This window comes from Macaca nemestrina, chromosome 13 (genome assembly GCF_043159975.1).
Source record: "Macaca nemestrina isolate mMacNem1 chromosome 13, mMacNem.hap1, whole genome shotgun sequence".
NCBI classification, from domain to species: Eukaryota; Metazoa; Chordata; class Mammalia; order Primates; family Cercopithecidae; genus Macaca; species Macaca nemestrina.
Window position 1 is genome coordinate 54,443,701 of NC_092137.1, and position 19,295 is coordinate 54,462,995.

At 37.9% G+C, this 19,295-nt stretch overlaps 1 protein-coding gene across 5 annotated transcripts in view; it reads left to right on the forward strand.

The window, feature by feature from the left end:
• LOC105465036 (acylphosphatase 2) overlaps positions 1 to 19,295 on the forward strand; it is a 195,107-nt gene that overhangs the window by 10,918 nt on the left and 164,894 nt on the right. For all 5 annotated transcript variants that reach the window (XM_071076687.1, XM_071076688.1, XM_071076689.1 and 2 more), the window contains exons 2-3: positions 6,837 to 6,853; positions 10,074 to 10,183. In XM_071076687.1, the coding sequence (XP_070932788.1) occupies positions 6,837 to 6,853; positions 10,074 to 10,183 (127 nt within the window). The remainder of the gene's footprint in view (positions 1 to 6,836; positions 6,854 to 10,073; positions 10,184 to 19,295) is intronic.

Sequence of the window (19,295 nt, forward strand, 5' to 3'; positions counted from 1 at the left end):
AGCCCTTGTCAATTTGGCACCCATATGTGTCTCCTTAAACCATAATTCACTTCCAAATAAAGACAATAACAAGGTAATAGTTCTGTTTAACATGATGCAACTAACATGATGCAACTGTCATGCACACAATCAAACGTGTACTAATCCCATCCCCAGAATTAGGCTTTCTAGATTTTACCATTTAGAATTTTAATCTTTCAGGATTGTCATTTTCAGGCTTTTAATCATTAGGGATTTTCGACTTTAGAGATTTTTAATTAAAATTTTTTATTTTTCTTTCAGAAATGAAGTCTTGCTATGCTGCCCAGGCTGATCTCGAACTCCTGGACTCAATCAATCCTCCTGCCTCAGCCTCTCAAAGTGCTGGGCTTACAGGTGTAAGCCACCATACCTGGCTGACTTTAGGGATTTTGATCTTTCAGGATTTCAACATTTAGTATTATAGCATTTGAGATTATGATTGGCACTAATACTATGTATATGCCTAATGTTATGTATATGCATAATGTCAGTTTAGCATTATTAGTAACTTCTTGCTATCTGTTATGGTATATATACTATCTATTATATATAATAGATATGTATTATAGGGATATATGTGAGCATATAAGCATATATGTGTACATAGATATGTATATTATATATTCAGTCACTGTATATTATCACTGTGGAAAGTTCTGCTAGAATCAACATAGAACTATTGAGATTCTTTCCAGAACTTTGAATGCCGTAAATTTAGCATCACCACTTTGAAAGTAAACTTAAAGCCTAATAAATATGATTATATGTATATTCACAATATATGTTAACAATAAATATAATATATAATCAATATGTTAATATTAATGATACATTATATTATAAATGTGTAATATATATAACAAACACATAATAATTTATATGATAAATTATTATAGGATAGTTAAATATTTCACATAAATATTTATCAGCTGGTTTTTAAAAATTCATTTATTCAACAACCATGTGCCAAGCTCTGGTCTAGGTGTTGGGAACACAGTAGCAAACAAGACAGAAAAATTCCCGTTCTTACGGAACTGACAATCTACTGTAAAGATAGGAAATGAAAAAGTAAACAATGCATGTGCAGGAAACATGGGGTGCATTGCTGTTTTAGATAAATTGGTTGGGGAATATTTCTTTAAGGAAGTGACATTTGTATAGAGAGATGAATAATGGGAAGGAGCCAGGAATGAGAATATCAGGGGACAGAGGATTCAGGCAGAAGGAATAGTCAGTACAAAGGCCAGGGAGCTTGGCATGTTTAAGGGGCCAAGGGAGGCATATCTGGCTGGAATGGGGTGAGTAAAGAGGGAGAACTAGGATATGAGGTAGAGGAATTAGGAGGCTGTGGCAACCAGAATACATTTCATTTCCAGTGTAATGGGAGCCCCTGCGGGCTTTTAAGCTGGGGAAGGAAATGATTTGATTTTACTTGAAAGAAAACCATGTTGGCTGCTTTATGGAGAATATGCTATAGTGGGGCAGAACTGGAAGCAGGGAGGCTAGTTAAGGAGGTTCTTGTAGTAGATGAGTTGAAAGATTATGGTAACTTTAAGTATATAAACATTATCACCCATTCTTCTAGATAAAGTTGGAACAGAATTAAACTATTTTTCAGTAAATCTTCAGTAATGACAGGGGCCTAGAAATAATTTAGAAAATGAGTACAGTGCATGGGTTTGAATATTTAACTATGCGTGGTATCCAGATATGCCCTGATCTGAAACCTCGGGCCTTTGAGCATGCTCTTCTATCTGTAATGTTCTACTCTCATCATACTAATTTTTGCTCATCATTGAAGTCTCAGCTCTAAGACTGTTTTTCAACAAGCCAGCCTTAAAATCACCCAAGAGTGATTGTCTGTCATGTGGCTGTCTCATGAACTCTAATTTGTATCAAGGTTTATGGATTTTACAGCTCCAAATTGTCCGTTATTTTAATTGCAACATTTAATTGCCAGTTTACTTGTCCATCTTTCCCACTAGATTGTAAACTCTTAGATGCAGGGACTGTGTCTTACTCATCTCATTCTTTGCGCTTAAAATTAGACAATTGAAAAATGCTTGTTAAGTGAATAATCAATGTGTACCTGTGTGCCTGTTAGATTTACCTGAGTTACCTGATTCTTAGATTATGTTAGTGTGAGTAAAATATTATATCAATAGATTGGAGTAGGTAATTTCCTTAACACTGCAACACATAGTGGAATATCTGTGTTTGATTCCACTTTAAAAATTTTCTCAAACCCCATCACCATAAGCGAATGGTCTTTGACATCATCAATGAATAGATGGTGGAAGGGCTGCTCGAGATTCGGAAATGTTGAAAGGACGTTGCTCTTCACTGAGGGGCATGTTGTCAGTTTCCCTCTTTGGGCAGCTCCAGTATTTCTAGTAGTAAGTGGTACAGATGGAGGGGGAAATCTATGTGACAGGCTGCCTAGGCTCTGCCAATGTCAGGTCCCTTTAGGGTGCAGGAGGGGAGAGTTGCCTTTTTATCATCCATGGTTTCTTTCATGTAATGCTTCAGAATTGTGAAAAGGTGAGGCAACAATGACATGCAAATGCATGAGTTATTATCAACAGCAACTTGAACAGTGTGATGGAGCGCGCATCAGATCTTTGGTACCCTACGAGATTTTAATTTTCTCCTTTTGATGCAATTCTTGACCTGAAATATAAACCCTTTTCAAATCTCTCCCAGACTTTTCTTTAAGGGGGAGTCAGCCATTGGCTGTAAACATTAGTGGGCATAAGAATTGCCTGGAAAGCATGTGAAAACAGATTACTGGGCTCCACCTGAAGCATTTCTGTTCCTTGGAGCAGGGGCCCAAGAATTTTATTTTCTAAACAAAACTCTCAGGTGCTGCTGTTTCATGGACCACTCTTTAAATAGGAAAGAGATGGACCACATGTTTCTAATTTCTGCTTACTGCCATTGCACGTGCTTTCTCTTTTCATAACGCTCATATTTGGGCCTGTTAGTGGTTGAGGAACTCAGCGGGCATATACACAATACAGCCTAGACCAAAACTTTCAGTCTACTTACTTGGTCAGTGTCTTACTGTGTTCTGGGATCCCCTGACTCTTATGATAAAAAGACTGCACACTTTTGCCTGCACAGTGCAGCCTGTCTTCTCTCCTGTTTTCTCTCTCTCTTCTACATGGTCTGGTTGACCTGAAGTTTCTGGAATTTTCTGCTAATTCCTTTTATATCTACTAGCTAATGTCTTTCTCTCCATCTATATAACAGATTGCCTTTCTGATTCTCTTTCAGATCAATACTTCCCACTCATGTTATCTCCACATTGAACATCTATCTTTTGAAATATTTTATAGCCTTATAAAAATTCCATTTGTGATACTATCCTGTCTTTATTGTTTTGCTGCTTTTTTTCCTTCATATTTGTTGGGTACCACAGTATACTACCATCAGGAAATTATCAATCTGCTTGCAAGACTGCATAAAATATCTAAGCTACCGATCCTTTCTTCTGTATCCTCTTAACCAGACTCAACTGCTGTATGTAGAATCAACACCTCTTGGACTCTTTGGAGATTGATCCATCCCCTGTGACTTCCCAATGTGTTCTTTTATAATTAGTTTTCAATTGAGATAGAATATAAATTCAGCAACATTCACCTTTTATAGTGTACAATTGAATGAATTGTTTTTTTTTTTTTTGAGACAAAGTCTCGCTCTGTTGCCCAAGCTGGAGTGCAATAGCATGATCTTGGCTCACTGAAACCTCTGCCTCCTGGGTTCAAGTGATTCTCCTGTCTCAGCCTCCCAACTAGCTAGGATTACAGGCACCCGCCATTATGTCCAGCTAATTTTTGTATTTTTGTAGAGATGGGATTTCACCATATTGGTCAGGCTGGTCTTGAACTCCTGACCTCAGGTGATCCACCTGCCTTGGCTGTGGAATTTTCTGCTAATTCCTTTTATATCTACTAGCTAATGTCTAGTAATCTTTGGGATTATCTAGTAATCCCAAAGGGATTACAGGTGTGAGCCACCACGCCTGGCCCAGTGAATTTTTAACAAATGCATACAGTCATGTAATCCTCACCACAATTGAGATATAGAACAGTCCCATCACCCTGAATTTCTTCACCCCCCATTGTAGCACTCTCGCCTCTACTCCTGGCCCTTGGCAACTGACAATCAGTTTTCTGTCCTTACAGTTTTGCATTTTCCAGAAAGTGGAATTACACAGTATGTGTGAGTCTGGCCTCTCTTACTTAGCATAATGCATTTGTGATTCATACGTGTTGTTGCTTGTATCCATGGTTCATTCCTTTTTATTGCTGCAGCTGCATGGTATTCCATTGTGTGGATCTACCACAGTTTTTTATCCATTTCCAGTGTTTTTTAATTGCTATGTCCTCTCCTCTAAACTGAAGTGTTTTTTTTTTCTCTCTTTGTCATTTGTCTTCTTGAGTACTGAAAAGTAAATTTCCAAATTTACCATGTGTTCTAGGTAGAAATAAAAACTAAGTTGCAATAGGTACTAACAAGCTCTGAATTTCTGCACCTGATACATTCCTGATGTTTCTTTACTTAGGCCTATTTTAGCCAACTCTCAAGCAGAAGCTGAGATGTGGGGGCGTATCTATCCCAAAGAAGCCTGTTCTAATTCATCCTTTTGGATCAAGAGTTTTCCAACTTGCAATTTGAAGGACTGACTTGAGATCTGTTATTTAGGGTCATTGCTGCAATTCCCAGGAGAGATGTAAGAAGGCCTTCCCTTTCCCTCAAGGGGTCCCATATCATAAATACATATCCCTGATAATTTGGAACCAGCTTGCCTCTTGTGTCACCCCCACTCTAGGGCCCAGTTCTCTATGTATCAATGTTTGGTTCCAAACAACCCAAGGTATGAAGTCCCATAGTGTTCTTGACCTCTGTCTGAGATGAGACTCTCATAGTTTTGCAGGCTGGGTAAGCAAAGTATAAGATACCATCATAGTTGGCCAATATAGAACAGCTTATTATGGTCTACATAGGGCAAACATAACCAAGACCAACAATACTTCTCAACCTACATGGTTCAAAGTCTGAACATAATGTAATCTACACTATAGAGATTCTAAGAATCATTTCCATCTCAGTAAGTTTCCATTAGTACTGAGGCTTCAGAGCCAGGGACAGTGGCTCATGCCTGGAGTCCCAGCTACTCAGGAGGCAAGGCAGGAGGATTCCTTGAGCCCAGGAGTTCGAGGGGGCAGTGAGCTATGATTGCACCACTGTGTTCCAGCCTGGGCGCAGAGCAAGACCCTGTCTCTAAAATAAATAAGTAAGTAATTAAATAAATAAATAAATAAAAGGACTGAGGCTTCAGAAGCCAAGTTATGGTCAAGCATATCATTTCATGATATGTTTCATTGGTTCTGTAACTAGCAATAAAATACACGGATGTTTTATTACATTTAAATTTGTATTTAGTCCTTACATTTTAAGAAGATATCTTAAAAGTTGAGGACAGCTAAATATTATGCCAAGTATACTCAACTGTACCTGTAATAAGTATTGTGTTTTATTTAGCATTTAAAAATAGAGTGAGGCCGGGCGCGGTGGCTCAAGCCTGTAATCTCAGCACTTTGGGAGGCCGAGATGGTCGGATCACGAGGTCAAGAGATCGAGGCCATCCTGGCTAACACGGTGAAACCCCGTCTCTACTAAAAAATACAAAAAACTAGCCGGGCGAGGTAGCGGGCACCTGTAGTCCCAGCTACTCGGGAAGCTGAGGCGGGAGAATGGCGTAAACCCGGGAGGCGGAGCTTGCAGTGAGCTGAGATCCGGTCACTGCACTCCAGCCTGGGGGACAGAGCGAAACTCCGTCTCAAAAAAAAAAAAAAAACAAAAAAAACAAAACAACAACAACAACAACAACAAAATAGAGTGAATATGTGCTTCAGCATTTTATTTATTTGGATTCAGAATATTACTATTTTTCTCCAAAAAGTCTTCCTTTTCACATTTCATTTTTAAAGAAACTACTTTTCAAAAACAGTTTCTAAATACATTCAGATATTAAACATTTTACTTATTTCATTTACTTACGACATAATAAATACAGGGGTTCGCCCTTGTTCTCGGATCGGGATGCAGTCCAAGAACCCCAGTGGATGCCTGAAACTGTGGATAGTGTAGAACCCTAGATATTCTAAGCATTTATCATTCACTGTGGCCATAACTTTTACAGTTTGAGGTGTAACAGCAAAACTAGCACAAATTTCTTTTTCCTTCTTCTCAGTTTCACAGACAGAAGATTGCTTTACTTTAGATCTTAGCAGCGTCAGCATACAATGTTTTTCTTTCCTTATCAAGTCGAGAACTTTCACCTTTTCACCTAAAGGAAGCACATGATGGTTTCTCTTTGGCACATTTGCCAGCATCACTACTCTTGTGTTTTGGGGGTCATCGTTAAGTAAAATAAGGGTTACTTGAACATGAGCACTGCAGTACCACCAAGTCAGTCGATCTGATAACCAAGAGGGCTACCTAGTGACCAACGGGCAGGGAGTGTCTACAGTGTGGATCTGCTGGACAAAGGGATAATTCATGGGTGGGACAGCGTGAGATTTCACTATGCTACTTAGAAAGGCATTCAATTTAAAACTTATGAATTGTTTATTTCTGGAATTTTAAACGTAATATTATAGGACCGCAGTTGATTGAGGGTTAAGTGAAACTGCAGAAGGTGAAACCAAGGATAAATGGGGACCACCTAGATAAAAGTTAAGTCAGGAAATACATAACTTTTTAAAGGCGGACAAGCTGACAATTCTTTTTATCTTTCTTTTTTACAGGAGTTTGCTTCAGAATGGTAAGTCAATACAGTCTTTATTATTTTGCCATTTTTTCAACTGTTATTCCCAATTACAGAGATAAGGCACTTTTCTACTTGGCGCTAGTCTACTATTTACTCCCTGTCCTTGACAGCAAATGAAGAAATATGTGTATTTCTTTGAAATTACTGATTGAGATTTTTATTAACGCTAAAAACATTGTACCCTTCTTCGTATTTACTTAACATTTTCTACATTCAAAAGTACCTCTCTTTGGGTGATTTTAATGAAACGCTTTGATTAGGTGTATTGAATACAAAGTATGGGATTTTCTACATGTTCTGGATGGAAGAAATCCTATAGGCCAAGGTACATATGTCGCACTGCAAAACAAAACACGCTGATGTTGTATAATGAAGCGGTTCCCAGGATTTAGCAGATTAAGCTCCATGTTGCGTTTTAAAATTTATTTATCTTTTTATTTATTTATTTAGTTCGGAGACAGAGTCTTGCTCTGTTGCCCAGTCTGGAATACAGTGGTACGATTTCAGCTCACTGCAGCCTCCGCCTCCCAGGCTCAAGCGATTTTCCTGCCTCAGCCTCCCAAGGAGCTGGGATTACAGGCGCCTGCTACCACATCCAGCTACTTTTTTATTTTTAGTAGAGATGGCATTTCACCATGTTGGCCAGGCCGGTCTTGAACTCCTGGCCTTAAGTGATCCAGCCACCTCAGCCTCCCAGAGTGCTGGGATTATAGGCATGAGCCACCATGCCCAGCTCAGCTAATTTTTTTTTTTTTTTTAAATTTTTGTAGAGACAGGGTTTCACCATGTTGCCTAGGCTGGTCTTGAACTCTTGACCTCAAGTGATTCACCCTCGTTGGCCTCCCAAAGTGCTGGGATTACAGGCTGAGCCACCATGCCTGGCTCCATGTTGCTTTTAAAATTTTAACTTTTTTAAAGTACTCCTTTCCTACAAGTTAATTGTGGCATGCATTTTCACCTACTATCTTAGCTGGGTCACTAGATTAGGTCCCTGGTTCCCAACCCCTGAGGGTTCCAATATTTTCCCATCAGTAAAGTCTCTATTATGAGGCAACCCCATCCCCCAAAATTCAGATTGTCTCCCTTTTCATTATTATCTAGTAAGAAAGTGACTTATTTTCAGGGCCACCTCTTACATCAGTCTTAGCTGTTAGCATTTTGATTTATGTTGTTTCATACAGCTGGGGCTGTGGAGTGTAGAGATCTTGATCACCCTGGCCTCCATACAGGAGAAGAGTATGTTTTTGAAAAGTTCTAAGGCTGGGTGCAGTGGCTCATGCCTGTAATCCTAGCACTTTGGGAGGCCGAGGCAGGTGGATCACCTGAGGTCAGGAGACCAGCCCGGCCAACATGGTGAAACCCTGTCTCTACTAAAAATATAAAAATTAGCTGGGCTTGGTGGCACATGCCTGTAATCCCAGCTACTTGGGAGGCTGAGGCAGGAGAATCGCTTGAACTTGGGAGGCAAAGGTTTCAGTGAGCCGAAATGGCACCACTGCACTCCAGCCTGGACGACAAGAGTGAAATTCCATCTCAAAAGAAAAAAATAGTTCTAGTAGACTGGATTGATAGGAATTTTAGTATGATGCAGTTAAAATAATTCAAAATCAAAATGTTGCTACTTACATAGCATAACTGAATTTGGATCTAGAAAAAGGACTATTTTTAATATTTTAAAAGACTATTAATAATAATAGGAGAGAGAAATCTACCCATAGACAATTATAACATTTCTGTGCCAAGTCCAGAGCCAACAGAAAACATCAGAATCTTTTAGTCTTGTAATAACTCTGCAAACCAGCATGTTTATGCTAGTGTTCTTGCTAGTTTAATTTTCTTTCTTTTTTTAAAAAAAATTATTTTAGGTTCAGGGGTACATGTATAGGTTTGTTATGTAGGTAAACTTGTGTCATGGGGGTTTATTATACAGAGTATTTCATGATCCAGGTACTAAGCCTGGTACCCAATACTTATTATTTTCTGCTCCTCTCCCTCCTCCCACTCTGCATCTTCAGGTAGGCCCCAGTGTCTGTTGTTCCCCTCTTTGTGTCCATGTGTTCTCATAATTTAGCTCCCACTTATATGTAAGAACATGCAGTATTTGATTTTCTATTCCTGTGTTAGTTTGCTAAGGATAATGGCCTCCTGCTCCATTCATGTTCCTGCAAAGGACACGATCTCATTCTTTTTTATGGCTGCATGGTATTCCATGGTGTGTATGTACCACATTTTCTTTATCCAGTCTACCATTGATGGGCATTTAGGTTGATTCCATGTCTTGGCTATTGTGAATAGTGCTGCAGTGAACATATGTGTGCATGTGTCTTTATGATGAAACAATTTATATTCTTTTGGGTATATACCCAATAATGGGATTGCTGGGTCGAATGGTAGTTCTGTTTTTAGCTATTTGAGGAATTGCCACACTGCTTTCCACAGTGTTTGGACCAATTTGCACTCCCACCAACAGTTTGTAAGCATTCCCTTTCCTCTGCAACCTGGCCAGCATCTGTTATTTTTTGGCTTTTTAATAATCACCATTCTGACTGGTGTGAGATGGTATCTCATTGTGGTTTTGATTTGCATTTCTCTAATAATCGGTGATACTGAGCTTTTTTCATATGTTTCTTGGCCACACATATGTCTACTTTTGAGAAGTGTCTGTTCGTGTCCTTGCCTACTTTTTTAATGGGGTTGTTTATAATTTTCTTATTAAAATGATTTTCCTCATTTTTTACTGGAAATTTCAAACTGTTTTAGTCTCTATTTCTGCTTATCAATACTCTATGCTGATCATAATTGTATATTTTTTTCTCAGTGATTGAGAATCTTGGATCGATTATCATTTGGAACTCAAGTTAACAATGTGATTTAGTGTTAGCAGTCTTAAGGGCAATACAGCTAAATTTTATGTATCCAAAAACACATCATAGAAACTGTTACTGAAATAATTCTCACTCTAAGCATATTTTTTCGTAATGTTTTTATCAAAGTGGAATTGTTTTTACTGAAAGTGGAATTTAACAAAAGATACCATTTACGTGAAAATTCTTTTATAAATAGAGGTGTTACTGTAGGTCATCTATACAATTGTTGGCATAGACTACAAAGAATGATTATTAGGTTAGCATTTTTTGGATATTAGAATCAAGTATGTTATGAATTCAGACTTTTGATGCTGTGCTTTCTTCTTCTTGTTTTTTCCTGAAACCAGTATACAGAAGATGAAGCTAGGAAAATAGGAGTGGTTGGCTGGGTGAAGAATACCAGCAAAGGCACCGTGACAGGCCAAGTGCAGGGGCCAGAAGACAAAGTCAATTCCATGTGAGTAGTAAAATTAATAACATGTACATGAACTTTGTGAGGTTGCTCTTTTTTAGTTTTTTAAGACATGGCCTTGCTCTATCGCCCAGGCTGGAGTGCAGTGGCATGATCTCGGCTCACTACAACCTCTGCCCAGTACAACCTCTGCCTTCCAGGCTCAGATCCCCCCAACTCAGCCTCCCAAGTAGCTGGGACTACAGGTGTGAGCCACCATGCCTGAACTTATGAGGCTATTTTAATGTTTCATTGGACAGTAAGAATAGTATTGATGGACCAGATTTTGTTTGTAGACTTATAATCAAACTAATATGTTTGTAGGCAGGCCTGTGAAGAAATTCTCAGAGTTGGGAGTAGCATTTCTGTGTTTAGGAATGGACTTCCAACTTGGACTGGCCTGGAGAAGAGTTGTGGCTTTACTCTCCAATCTGTATGTCCTGTTGCAACTCCTCCAGTGTTATGGAGATGTCCAGGGCCCAGGTAGTTCTCATTTGAAGTGTTGTGACAGATGCATAGTGCCTCTGGATGGTTCGTGAAGTTCTTAGGGTAGCATTCCAGGCAAAAAGATTGCCATCTCCTTTTTATTGTTAAGCGCCTTATTTGTCTAATTGTAATTTTATTTTTCCTGCCAATGAGAATGTGTTTAATGAGCTGGATGGTTACCAAACTATGAATCCTGGAAGTCCAAAAGAGGCCAGATTCAGGAATATGGGGGAAAATGCCTTGTGTACACGATGTCATTTTCAAAAGCCTTGTGTTTTCAGCTTCATAATTTCCACTGCTCTCTGTAGTCTTTTTTAAAAAAAATTAAAAAATAGCTAACATTTATTGAGCATTTACATGTTAGGCAATATGCTAAGCACCTGACATGAATTACCTCACTTAATCTTTACAACAGATCTTATGAGGTAGGTACTAAGTAACACTCAATTTATTTTATTGTTTGTAATTTATCTTTGTTTTCATTACTTAATATTTTTAGATTTCCAAAGCAATAGTTTTTTGCTTATTATAGTACGTGAAGTAACATAACACCCAGATGTATAAAGGTAAAACTTGTAATGTGTACTTTTCAATTCCCTTCCTTTATTAACCTGTGACAAGGAATACTTTCCACAGCTTTCTCTTTCACTTAAAAATAGTTAAGTATGCATTTATAACTAAGGTTTTGCTGATTTTTACTGAAATGGAATACCTTATGCATATTTTTCCATAGTTTGTATTTTCATTTTCTGGACATTTCAGTAAACAGTAAATATATAATTAATCAACTCCTTATTTTTCTAATTTTTAAATGTTTAGGACATACTTGCGTTTGTGTGTAAAACTGCACCTCAAATTGAAAAGTGGGGTCCAAAAATTCAGTTTGATAAACTGTGGGGTGACTGTTAATGAAAAACAGTATTTTTAAGTAGAATCGTCACAAAATGTACAAGAAATTTTGGGACTTCCGTTGTACAGAACTGACAGTTCAATGGAAGAGAATATGCCAAATGATTGTGACGAAGTTTTAAAGTAGAGGCTATGTCCCATGATGGGAGGGAGCCTAGAAAAAAATAATAACATAGTTTTTAAAAACTGGGGACTATGTGGAAGATAGAAGCTCATACCAATCATGTTATATTCCTAATCCACATTATAGAGGGTCATTGATTAATTTGCTTAACATAAATGAAATAGTTTCATACATTGTGCTCACGTTTTCTTTTCAACCCCTGCATTCTCCACCACCCTTCTTAAGTAACTTGTGTCAGCAAGCTAGTGTGTATTCTTCTGCTTGTCTCCATGTTCACATTCTGTCTCTCACATACACATGTCTGCACACACACACATTTATGGGTTTTGTTCAATATTTGCTTTTTTAAAAATGGGATCATGGTGTATTCCCTGCTCTGCATCTTACTTTATCACTCAAAGATACATCCAGGAAAATCCTTTCAAGTCAAACGGTAATCTCTAATTCATTCTTTTTATTGGCTGCTTAATATATTCCACAATATATAGATTTATTATTACCTTATTGCTGGAAATTTATTTTTTTCTTACTTGTGTTTTGCAATAAGAACAATGCTGCAATAAACATTTTATTGGCGATTTTATTTTTGTTGTATAGATTCCCAGGAGTGTGATTTGCTGGTTGAAGTGTCTGTGTATTTTTAATGTAAACATATTTGTCAGACTGCTTTACAAAACAGCTGTAAACAATGTACATTGTTTTCCTCCTCATCCTGTCAGCAATTGTTATTGTGCTCTCTAATTTTTCTTTTATCTGATTGGTTGTGGTGATTATTTTTTGCTGTAATTTGCATTTCTCTAATGACTAGTTCGCTGGAGCCTCTTTATGCTTATGTCTGTCGATTTGTTCTCGTGAACTCCCTTTTCACATCCTTTACCCATTTTTCTATCGAGTTGCTTGTCTCTTGCCCATTTTTAAAAGCTCTTTGTATATTGGTCATGGTTACTAACCCATTATCTGTTATCATTTTGCAGGTATTTTCCCAAGTCTATAATTTGCCTATAGTTTCATCTGTGATAGCTTTGCAACATCAATTGTTTTTCACTTTTATTAACTCAAATATGGCTATTTTTTCTCTCTGGTTAAGAAACAGATTGTAAGTATTGTCTCCCAGGTTTTCTTCTAACTTGATGCTCTATTTATTGCGTGTAAGCATTTACTCCATCTGGAATTTGTTTTTTATTTATAAGATGAGATATTGGACCAACTATTTTCTACCAGATGAATAGCCAGTTGTCCCAGCACCTCTTACTAAATAATCACTCTTTCCCCCATTGCACTGAAATACATTTTTGTTGTATGTTAAAATCTCATATGAACTGGGTTTTATTTCTGAATTCTCTACTCTGTTCCCTGATCTATTTCTCTGTTCCTACATCAGTATACCGTATTGATTTAATTATACTATCTCTACAGTATATTTCCTCTCACTGTTCTTTTTGATTCTTTTACTTGCTTTCTTGGGCATTTGTTTTCTCTCTAAACTTTAAGATACTTTTACTTATTTAACTGGAATTCTATTCTGTTTATTAAAAAAAACTTACATGATTGTCTCACACATATGCTTTTGAGGTAAACTTTATGTATTTATTTACTTTTTGAGACAAGGGTCTTGTTCTGTCTCCCAGGCTGGAGTGCAGTGGTCTGATTAGACTCTCTGCAGCCTTGACCTCCTGGGCTCAAGTGATCTTCCCACCTCAACCTCCTGAGTGCACATGCTGGCTAATTTATATATTTAAAAATATATATTTTTTGTACGGATAGTGTCTCACTATGTTGCTCAGGCTGCTCTGGGACTCTTGGCTTCAAATGACCTTCCTGCCTCGGCCTCCCAAAGTGCTGGGATTACAAAAATAAACTTTATTTTTCAGAACAGTTTTATATTTACAGAAAAACTGTGAAGATAGTACAGACAGTTTCCATATACTGCCCACATAGTTTTCCTACTATTAACATTTTACATTAATATGATACATTTGTTAACAATTAATGGACCAATATGGATACATTAGTATTAACTAAATCCCTACTTTATTTAGATTTCAATTGTTGCCTAATGTCCATTTTATGTTTTAGGATCCCATTATTGTATTTGCTTTTTAATTGGGCATTCTTGTGAAATTAAGACAAGTGACATTTTGGCCAGGTGCAGTGGCTTATGCCTGTAATCCCAGCACTTTGGGAGGATGAGGCGGGCAGATCACTTGAGGCCAGGAGTTCAAGACCAGCCTGGCCAACATAGTGAGATCCTGTCTCTACAAACAATACAAAAATTAGCTGGGGTTGGTGGTACACGCCTATCGTCCCAGCTACTTGGGAGGCTGAGGCAGGAGAGTCGCTTGAGTCTGGGAGGCAGAGGTTGCAGTGAGCTGAGATTGCACCATCACACTCCAGTCTGGGCAACGGGAGTAGCCTGTCTCAAATAATAAAAAAAAAAAAAAAAAAAGAGAAGTGACATTTTTATGATATTAAATCTTCCCATTCAAGAACACACAGATGTTGTTCCATTTGCTTAGATTTTAAAATTTATCCTTCAATATGATTTTACGGTTTTCTTTATATAGATTTTTGCACTTTTCTTGCTGAGTTTATTTCTAAGTATCTTAATGACTTTTCACTATTGTATGGATTTCTTTCCCATTTATGTTTCTAGTTGTTCATGCTTAAATATGGAATATCTAATGACTTTTGTATATTAATTATATATCATGGTATTACCTTATCAAATATTCTTATTAATTCTATCAGTTTTTAAAAAGCTATAGTTTTTGGGTTTTTAAAAATATAGTTACGCAATTAGTAAAAATGGTGTATCTTTTTTTCAATGACTTTATTTGTCAGACCTGCCATGACAATGTTGAATAATAATAGCAATAGCAGACATGCCCGTTTGGTTTCTGATTTTATTTGAAATAGTTTTATTGTTTCACCTGGTAGAAAGATGTTTGCTGTTGGTTTTAGGTAAATATACTTTATCACAATACATTTCACTCTTGTATTCCTTGAATTAAGTTTTGATTGGTTACAGTGTGTTATTCTTTTGAATTATTGCTGAATTGCCAAGTACTGCTTGCCAATATTTTATTTAGAACTTTTGTATATATATAAGTCATGTAAGGTTTTTTTTTTTTTTTTTTTTTTTTTTTGATGGAGTCTCGCTTTGTCGCCCAGGCTGTAGTGCAATGGCACGATCTCGGCTTACTTCAACCTCTGCCTCCTGGGTTCAAACAATTCTTCTGCCTCAGCCTCCCGAGTAGCTGGGACTACACATGCATGCCACCACTCCCAGCTAATTTTTGTATTTTTAGTAGAGACAGGGTTTCACCATATTGGCCAGGCTGGTATCAAACTCCTGACCTCGGCCTCCCACAATGCTGGGATTACAGGCATGAGCCACCGCACCCAGCCGGGTATTTTTTGGGTATTCTATTATGTTTTGATTTTCAAGTTTTATCGTCTTCATAAAACATATTAGGAAGTTTTCCATCCTTCTCTTCATTCTGGAATAACATTAAAATATCAGAATTACTGTTCTTAGGTTAGCGGAAACAAATTAGGAAATCACCTGGTCCTGCCTCCTTCTCAATGTTGACCTTTAACCACCTTTTCAATTTACTCTGTGGTAACTGGTATGTTTGTTTTTTGAGAAAACATTTTGCTCTGTCACCCAAGCTGGAGTGCAATGCACAATCACAGCTCACCACAGCCTTGACCTGCTGGGTTTAAGTGATACTTCCATCTCAGCCACCCAAGTAACTAGGAATGCAGGGATGCACCACCATGTCCAGCTAATTTTTAAACATTTTTTTGTGGAGGTGAAGTCTTATTATGTTGCCCAGGCTGGTGTTGAACTTCTAAGCTCAAACGATCCTCCTGCCTCAGCCTCCCAAAGAGCTAGGATTACAGGTATGAGCCACTGCACCCAGCAAGTAACTGATATAGTTGAGTTTTTCAGATGTTCTTGGATTCTTTTTTATTTTGCTGGGAAATTATCCAATTTTTCTAGGTTTTCGAATTTGTTGTGATACATTTTATAATTTTAAAAATATTGTCCAGGTGCAGTGGCTCACTCCTGTAACCCCAGCACCCTGGGAGGCCAAGGTGGGCGGATTATGAGGTCAGGAGTTTGAGACCAGCCTGGCCAACATGTTGAAACTGCATCTCTACTAAAAATACAAAAATTAGCTGGGCGTGGTGGGGCACACCTGTAATCCCAGCTACTGGGGAGGCTGAGGCAGAAGAATCGCTTGAACCTGGAGCTGGAGTTTGCAGTGAGCCAAGATTGTGCCACTGTACTCCAGCCTGGGCTCCAGAGCAAGACTTTGTCTTAAAAAAAAAAAATCTCTTTTGTATCTGTGCTTACATTCCCTTTGAAAATTCCTGATTTTGTATAACTTCATTTTCTCCTCCTTTTTCCTTAATCAGGCTCTGATATAATTTATCTATTTTATTGGTATATTTTTTAATAACAGCTATTTCACTTTTTATTTCGTCTTTGAACTAATATTGTAACTAATGGGATTCTGAGTTTGTGTTTGTAAAATTCCCAGTTAAAACTTTTAAGGTAATTTTTTATTATTTATTTCTATTTTTATTTGATTATTATCAGAGAACGAGGCCTAGAAGATTTCTACTTAAAAATTTTGTTAAATCCTTGTGATAAATGACATGATATATTTTGGATTGATCAGTTAGGATCTATGATTCAATTAGGATGCTTTAGGCTGCAAGTAACAGGATACCTGATTAAAGTGTTTGAATGAAGGAACTGATTTTTCTCACTTTCTAAACAGGCTGGGGCAAGCAGTCCTAGGGTTGGTTCAATGTCTGAAAGATTATTGAAATGTACATTTTGGTGTTGCCATACTTTTCTCTTTTTATATTTTTTTATGATGGGATTTTCAAACACATACATGAATAGAGAAAAGAGGACAGTGAAGCTCATGTGCCCATTACCCACTTTCAATAACAGTATACTTTCAGACATTCTTGTTTCATATATTCCTCCAACTTATTTTTTGTCATTGTTAGAGTATTTAAAGCAAATTTCCAGCATTATATTATTCACCTATAAATTTGGTCAAATGATGTTAAACTATCAATACCTGACAAAATTTTAACCTATAAAACAACAATTTCATGTTCTTCAATCTAATGTTTGATTATATACAGAAAACAGAAACTCTATATACCCATCAATATGTATTCTAAATCCCACACAGATCTATGTGCAAATGTCAAAGTGCATCACACAAGCTGTCTGTCATGCTTTTTCCTGGAGGCCTGTCTTCCAGTCTGGGTCTGGGTTTGCTGCACAGCTGTCACTCTGGTGTTTCTCTTTGCTGCTTTCTTGTGGAGCAGACTCCTGTGTCCTTAATCATATGTTTTAATCTTTCTTGATTCATTCTCTTATTTTGCAGAAATGTAATTCTCTATAGCGCTTCCCAAGGAAAGGTGTATGAGAGACAAAAAGTTTGCATTTCTGCATGCCTTCATTTACCCTTGTGCTTGACTGATTGACTTACAATTTTCTATGCCAAAAATAATCTCTCACTAAGAATTTTGAAGGCATAGTTCCATAACTTACAGTGTTGCTGTTGAGAGGTTTGATGTCATTCGAATACAAAGTATTGGGAGTTATACCTGTTTATTCCCTCAGGAAGTTTGTCAGATATTCCACTTATCTCTCTTCTCCATTTTCACAACCATCTGCCTTTGTGCATGTTTTAATTTTGCTTTAAATGCACTTGGAGGAGAATGTTTTTTCTTTGACTGTTTTCTTCTCTATCTCTTTTGGGCCCTCTTCTTTTAGAACTTCTATGTGGACCTGATCCTCTACTTTATTTTATTTTATTTTATTTAGTAGAGACTGGGTTTTACCATGTTGGCTAGTCTGGTCTTGAACTCCTGGCCTCAAGTGATCCACCTGCCATGGCCTCCCAAAGTGCTGAGATTACAGGTGTGAGCCACCGTGCCCGGCCCCTGATTTTAAACTTTTCTCATCTAGTTTCCATATGTTATTATATGGGAAATTGGCTCAACTTTGTCTTCCTACCTTTCTATTATTTGTATTTGTTTCTGCTGCTGTATCTTAATTGTTTCTCTTTCATAGCATCTCATTCTTGTTGTTTTCCCCAAATCTCTCTGAGGATATTATGTGTATGTTTCTTTTCAAAGTATTGTTCTGCTTTTTGCATTGTCTCTCTCTCTCTCTTTTTGTTTTTTTTGAGACAGAGTCTCTCTCTGTTGCCCAGGCTGGAGTGCAATGGCATGATCTCAGCTCACTGCAACCTCCACCTCCCAGGTTCAAGCAATTCTCCTGCCTCAGCCTCCTGAGTAGCTGGGATTACAGGCATCCGCCACCACGCCCGGCTAATTTTTGTTTTTTTAGTAGAGATGGAGGTTTCACCATGTTAGCCAGGCTGGTCTCGAACTCCTGACCTCAGGTGATCTGCCAGCCTCAGCCTCCCAAAGTGCTGGGATTACAGGTGTGAGCCACCATGCCCGGTTGCTTTTTCCATTGTTTCTATTTCCCCTAAATTACTTTTCTTTTCCTTCTCTTCTTCTTTCCATTTTTTCCTGTTTGCTTGTTTTGCTTATCTTTTATATTGCCAGCTTTCCTTACAATCATATTTTCAGTAACTTAGTTATAAATCGAAACAGCCAACAATAAGCAGAACTTAAGGAAATTTTCCAACATGTAGACTTGTGGACTTGAGGAATGGTGGTGACTGGGTGGGGAACTGACAGTTTTGTTAGTGAATCTCCAAATGTCAGATCTATGTGTCCTGTCTTCTACAGTATGTGGTGTCTCCAAATCCTAAGTCTTCTGTGAGATCCACAGGGGTGAGCTGACTTGCTTCTCATTATTTTTGCAGGCACTTAGTTTGTAACATCCTTTGGTTTACTGTATAGTTATTCCTCCTCCACTTGCTTTCCTTCTTTATTTTTGTTTTTAGGCAGAATCTTGGTTTGTTGCCCAGGCTGGAGTGCGGTGGCATAATCATAGCTCACTGCAGCCTTGCTCTCCTGGACTCAAGTGATCCTCTTACCTCAGCCTCCCGAGTAGCTAGGACTGCAGGTGTGCACCACCATGCCCGGCTAATTTTTTAATTTTTTGTAGAGACAGGGTCTTGCTATGTTGTCTAGGCTGGAGTTTAACTCCTGGCCTCAAGTGATCCTTCTGCCTCGGCTTCCCAAAGTGTTGGGATTACAGGCGTGAGTTACCACACCCAGACCCTCTGCTTTCCTACTAATTATTTGTTGAAACTTCTTGTTCAGGTTGTAGTTTTGTACCAGCTAGGAATATTTTCAGCTACAAGTTAATTGAAAACTGGACTTAAACATGGATATAAAAAAAACAGGTTCATTTTTCTCAGTAATAAGAAGTTTGGAGGTAGATGGTTACTGGCCTTAGTTCAGTAGCTCAATAATGTCTGGACCAATGTCTCTGTGATTGTCTTGGCTTTTTCCTCATGTTCAAAAAAGGAAAAGGGCAGCTGCACATAATATCCACAGTTAAGGCAGGAATAAGTAAAGGATTGTGTTACTTTTCCTGACCCACCCCCAAACATATATCTACTTGTGTTCCATTGGCTC